The sequence below is a fragment of the Leptonychotes weddellii genome, chromosome 11 (assembly GCF_054177405.1).
Source record: "Leptonychotes weddellii isolate Sample4059 chromosome 11, ASM5417740v2, whole genome shotgun sequence".
Taxonomy (NCBI): domain Eukaryota; kingdom Metazoa; phylum Chordata; class Mammalia; order Carnivora; family Phocidae; genus Leptonychotes; species Leptonychotes weddellii.
In genome coordinates, this window is record NC_138379.1 from 90,835,450 (window position 1) to 90,841,449 (window position 6,000).

The following is a 6,000-nucleotide window of genomic DNA, read 5'->3' on the forward strand; positions in this document are numbered from 1 at the left end:
TCCAGTTTTATAATAATCTATTACATTCTTTTAAAACAAGTTGCTAGATATTCCCATTTGGTGTATATCAAACTAATACATTATATTCTAATCTCCAGCTTTGTATATAAATCAGGGGTTGGCGGAGTACTGTCCCTAGGTCAAATCTGGCTTGTAAGCTAAGAATGAGTTTTACATTTTCAAAGGGTTGTTAAAAATGAAAATAAAGTATGTGACGGAGACTTGCCTGAGAAGCCTAAATATTTACTGTCTGGCCCTTTTCAGAAAAAGTTTGTCAATACCTGGTATAAATGGTAAAACTGGTAAGAGTAAGCCATCAGTGGTTTACTTCTCTTATGCTACCAAGCTTTTAGAAGTCATAGGTTATAAATTAAAAATATTAACACTGTGTAGAATGTTTTATAAGAGGTGCTAGGCCATAAGCATCAGAATAAAAATAGGAAACTTCTCTCCCCCCCGCCTCCTGACAAACCCCTTGAATAAAGTTTAGTGCAGGACTGCAGATAACAGGAAGTAAGCATGAAATTTAACTAAGGAGAAAGTTTTAATTGCAAAATGACTGAATTACTCAGACACAGAGGAAAATTTTCCTGTTTTGTGTTCAGTAGAAACTGTAGTAACGTTGTATCATGGTTATGTCAAGTGTGGATTCTGAAAACTGACAGAAATAGGTTTGAAACCCAACTCCCCCATCACTACCGTAACTTTTCTGCTATTCAGTGTCTACTCTGTGAAGTGGGGCTAATATTACCCACTTTGTAGGCTTGTTGTGAAGGTTATGTTAATGAGGATTAAGTAGGTAAAAGTAGGTATTGACTGGCAGAAAGTATTATGTAACCCCTATTCCTTGTCTCTCTCTTATTTCTCTTTCATTGTGCTAAACTTGTACGCAGTAATAAATGTGACATTTTAATTTGTATGTATAGCCATTAAGAAAGGAATATTTTACTGCAAAGTCTATTTAAAAATCAGTATTATTTATATCATAGGTATACTTTTTAATCCACGATATTTAATAAATTAATTTATATACTGTGTATGAAATTAGAAACCCAATTAACCACCGTAAGGAAACCTTTTTTCCCGTCTTAATTACACCTTTGTAAGGAAATCTTATTTAAAAATAATGTTATTTTAGGGGCGCCTGGGTGGCTCAGTCGTTAAGCGTCTGCCTTCGGCTCAGGTCATGATCCCAGGGTCCTGGGATCGAGCCCCGCGTCGGGCTCCCTGCTCGGCGGGAAGCCTGCTTCTCCCTCTCCCACTCCCCCTGCTTGTGTTCCCTCTCTCACTGTGTCTCTCTTTGTCAAATAAATAAATAAAAATCTTAAAAAATAATAATAATAATCTTATTTTAATAAATCTTATTTTAAAATCTTATTTGAAAATAAATGGATTGATACTAATTGCTCATGGTTTTTTTCTTCTTTTTTTGTTTTTCTAAAGAGCCTGGTTATCGCCAACGGTGGATTGGGTAACAATGTGAGTAGGAACCAGCTGCTCCCAATGTTAGAGAAGTGTGGCCTGGTGGATGCTCTCCTAATGCCACCTAATAAGCCCTACGCATTTGTGAGATACAAAACTGCAGAAGAAGCTAAGAAAGCCTATGTCACCCTCAATGGAAAAGAAATAGTGGATGATTTAGGACAAAAGATCATTCTGTACTTGAATTTTGTGGAAAAAGGTATTAATTATACAGGTGTCTTTTAAAAAAAAGTTTTTGTTTCCTTTCTTTTCTTTCTTTTCCTTTCCTTTCTTTTCTTTTTTTTGAGTTACTGTGAAACCAAACAGGACCTCAGTTAAGCAGCCCCTTTTTGTCTGACAAACACTCCTTATGCACCCAGTTTTCGCTGGGCATGGGGCCAGTCGTTGAAGGGATGTGGATTGGAGCTGGGCCTACCGCCCTAACAGTATATTTATTATCTGTGTTACTTATTTTAGAATCCTGCTACCTAATTGTGCTTTTCAAAATTTAATGTTGGGGATTCAGATTACCGATTTTATAGAGTCTACCCAGAAGCTTTCAATTAGTCGCTTAGGAATCAATTGTGATCCGAATGATTGTGTGCCAGGCTTGCCGTACGGAGGAACACCGTTAGCCACCGGGGCTTCCTAAAGCTCTACGGTGGCCGCGTCCGGCAGAACTTCCTGTGACGATGGCAACATCTGTACGTTCATAGCTGCACTGTGCAGTGTGATTGTGGGATTGAGGAACTGGTTTTTTAATTAAATTTTATTTAAGGAACTTAAATAAAAGCCTTATAGACCCATATACAGAACTGCTACAGAGATGATTACATCTTTTCACCACTGTCCCATGGAAATAAGATGTACTGAGATGAACTTGGATGTAGACATCTGGTCTCCCATTATATTCATTTGCCACCTACTTAGGCAACTCACTGTTTTGTTCAGATACCCCGGGAATGGGTAGTGAGGATAATCTGACCGAATTTATGTTTCTGTAAAATAAGACTCAGAGGAAACTTTTAAAGACTTTTTAAAGATATATTTTAGGAGTTATAATTCTCAGTATATGTATTTAATTTAAAATCTGACATAAGCCTTAGATTTAAAAAACTATGTTATCTCTGTATGTGTTTATGATCAGCTTTTGAAAACTGAGTGGTTTGGGAGTAAGTTTTAATCAGAAAGTATTGTCCTTGGGTTTTCCCCTAGTCAGTATGTAGAACGCTCTGTAAGAAATTGCACAAAGTGAGTTCTGGGGTGTTCTTTATTTGAAATCCCACATTAGATCCAGATGTATTTCCAAGGCTGTTGTTAGGAAATAAATCCTAATAGAAACAAATAGAGAACAAAACTGTGTCACAAATGTTTTGATACTGGTTTCGATAACTGCTACCAGAGAGCCACTGAGTAAGAAATACAAGGGGTGTTTTTAATTCTTTTTTTAAAAAACTATAGAAAACTTAAGTATGAATTATTTGTACTATAAATTGCCTGTCTTTAAGGAATTTTCCTCGAAGCTTTCCTTACATAATTTGAATAAGTAATATAATGCCTGACATGAAGTAAACACTTGGTAAATATTTATCAGGTGATTCACTATTTGTATTTCTGAAATAGTAATAAAATCTAGTAGACGTTTATATTGTTGTTTCTGTGAATTTTTATGTTAAGTGATTCAAGGATGAAAACTCTTCAGCAGAAAAGCTTTAGAAATCACGTCTGTAGCATGAATGATGAGATCCCTAAATGTGAATTGCATTATTCCCTTTAATCATAAATTCTTTCTTTTTTTTCTTTCACAGCTACACCTATCTTAAACTTTGAAGGGCACAGGGACTTAAATTATTTTAATATATACCAAATAATTCTTCAAAGGATGATATTTTTATTTTTTTGGAATACTTTTTTTGTTGTTTTACCTTTTTCTTTTACTGGACCATACCTAGTATCAAGAACCTAAGGGCAAAAATGAGCATTTAAATTTTTGTATTCAGTATTTAGAGACGGTCTGGCTAGAATGGCAAACTGTAGATATTATGACAAACCTTGTTTCTTAGTGAGATTTAAAAAGTAGCTCAGTCGTGTTCAAATAATATTTAAGTAAATACCGTTTTATTTGCTGTTGGTAATTGTGGTGGATACAATGTACCATAATCTTTATTTTGGTTGGGGCACCTGGGTGGCTCAGTTGTTAAGCGTCTGCCTTCGGCTCAGGTCATGATCCCGGGGTCCTGGTATCGAGACCCGCATCGGGCTCCCTGCTCCACGGGAAGCCTGCTTCTCCCTCTCCCACTCCCCCTGCTTGTGTTCCCTCTCTTGCTGTGTCTCTCTCTGTCAAATAAATAAATAAAATCTTTAAAAAAAAAAATCTTTATTTTGGTTTTTATTTTTGTATTTTCCTATGTCATATGCCCTTAGCATTCTTTTATTTATTTATTTTTTTAAATGTTATCCATTTTATTTTATTTTTTTTTAAAGATTTTATTTATTTATTTGAGACAGAGAGAATGAGAGACAGCATGAGAGGGAGGAGGGTCAGAGGGAGAAGCAGACTCCCTGCCGAGCAGGGAGCCTGATGCGGGACTCGATCCAGGGACTCCAGGATCATGACCTGAGCCGAAGGCAGTCGCCCAACCAACTGAGCCACCCAGGTGCCCATATGCCCTTAGCATTCTTATTTCTGAATATGAGGATTGGGAATTCTGTGAACTGATAAATGGCCTCTGGACAGAATTATTTGTATTTAGGAACTCTAAGTTTTGTATGTGACTGTTTTGTTTTGGTTTCCCACAGCACAATGGAAAGAGTTGGGGCTTCAGGCTTTACCTCCAGGCCTCATGGTAGTAGAAGAAATTATTTCTTCTGAGGATGAGAAAATCCTTTTGGAAAGCGTTAACTGGACAGAGGATATAGACGATCGTAATGGTAAGTAAAACTTCTCAAATTTGATATTTAAATGTCTCTGCAAAATGCCATGCTAATGCTTCTCCTTTCCTCCTCCTCCTTTGCTTTACTGAAATTTCTAATATTTCCTCAAAATTACTGAGTGGCCTAGATCTAATATTAGGCAAGTCATGCCAACAGTTCTTAGGGGCATTAATAATAAATGACATTTATATAGCTATCAATTTTAAGCTCCAAACTAATTAATATTTATTAGCTAACATTTGTAGAGCCGGCACTGATAAGCCCTTTCACATACATTATCTTCTTTGATCCTGTCCCTCCCCCCCACCCCCAGGCATATTTCTGGTGCGGGATCAGCCGCTTGGTACCTTGCTGCCGAAATGCAGTAAGAGCTTCCTGGAGCTCTGTGCAAATTAGAGTTCCTCTGACAATTTCCAGATATAAAAGGTCTTGTGAGTGGCAGCGTCCATGTTTGACTTTTTCAGGTTGATGGGATGAAACTCTCCAAGGGTTTGTTACCATTTTAGACTGAAAAGAACAGCAGAGGTGAGGTAGAATGGTTACTTTTATTAAAGACAGTAATTTAGCAGTTACCAAAATCACCATTACTAAAGGAATCCTGACTCACAGTTTTGACTTTGAAACAAAGGAATGCAAATATTTTTCTCTCAAATAGTTTACTTTTTTTTCTTCATTTAGTTCAAAAATCCTTAAAGCACAGGAGAGTCAAGCATTTTGGTTATGAATTCCACTATGAGAACAACAGCGTAGATAAAGACAAGCCATTACCTGGGGGTAAGTAATTGCTAATAAACGACAAATGCTGGCTCAGAAAAGAAAGATTTAATATATTGGAAGTATGTCATAGTATGTTTCATTTGTCATTTCTAGGTAAACTGTTGAAATAGCTGATTAAATTTAAAACATTTAAATTACATACGTAGTGCAGTTTTGTTATAAAAACTGGATACATATAGCTAAGGCTAAAGTTCCTCTTGAACACCAGCCTTACTCCCGTACTTCTCGGAGGTAGTACTATTAACAGGTGAGCACGTGTGCTGTAACAAAGAGTTTACATCCCAGTGGAGATACTGTGGAACTATGTAGTTGTTAACATGGAGTATTATATTGAGTATTGTATGTTGTATGTTCACATATTACACGTATGCCTCCAACTTGTTCTTCTCCCTTTATTGAATGTCTTGGAGATCTTGCCTGCTTTTTCATTGTATTCAGTGTTCAATAGTGGCTTATTCAGTTAGCTCCCTTTGGTAGACATTTAGATTATTTCTAGTTTTCGCTTTTATAAGGAGTGATGCTCTGCGTGTCTTTGTGTTTATCTCTTATGCAGTAAGCAAGAATTTCTCAAGGGAGACTGCTAAGTAGTAGAATTGTTATGTCAGTTATGTCCATTTAAAAATGTTAATAGACAGGGGGCACCTGGGTGGCTCAGTCATTAAGCGTCTGCCTTCGGCTCGGGTCATGATCCTGGAGTCCTGGGATCGAGCCCCGCATCATTGGGCTCCCTGCTCCATGGGAAGCCTGCTTCTCCCTCTCCCACTCCCCCTGCTTGTGTTCCCTCTTTCTCTGTCAAATAAATAAATAAAATCTAAAAAAAAAAAAAAA

The 6,000-nt window shown here is 37.0% G+C and overlaps 1 protein-coding gene across 1 annotated transcript in view; it reads left to right on the forward strand.

Moving 5' to 3' along the window:
* ALKBH8 (alkB homolog 8, tRNA methyltransferase) overlaps positions 1-6,000 on the forward strand; it is a 34,600-nt gene that overhangs the window by 7,770 nt on the left and 20,830 nt on the right. The window contains exons 3-5 of the mRNA XM_081797370.1: positions 1,444-1,681; positions 4,261-4,392; positions 5,074-5,169. Coding sequence (XP_081653496.1) covers positions 1,444-1,681; positions 4,261-4,392; positions 5,074-5,169 — 466 coding nt within the window. The remainder of the gene's footprint in view (positions 1-1,443; positions 1,682-4,260; positions 4,393-5,073; positions 5,170-6,000) is intronic.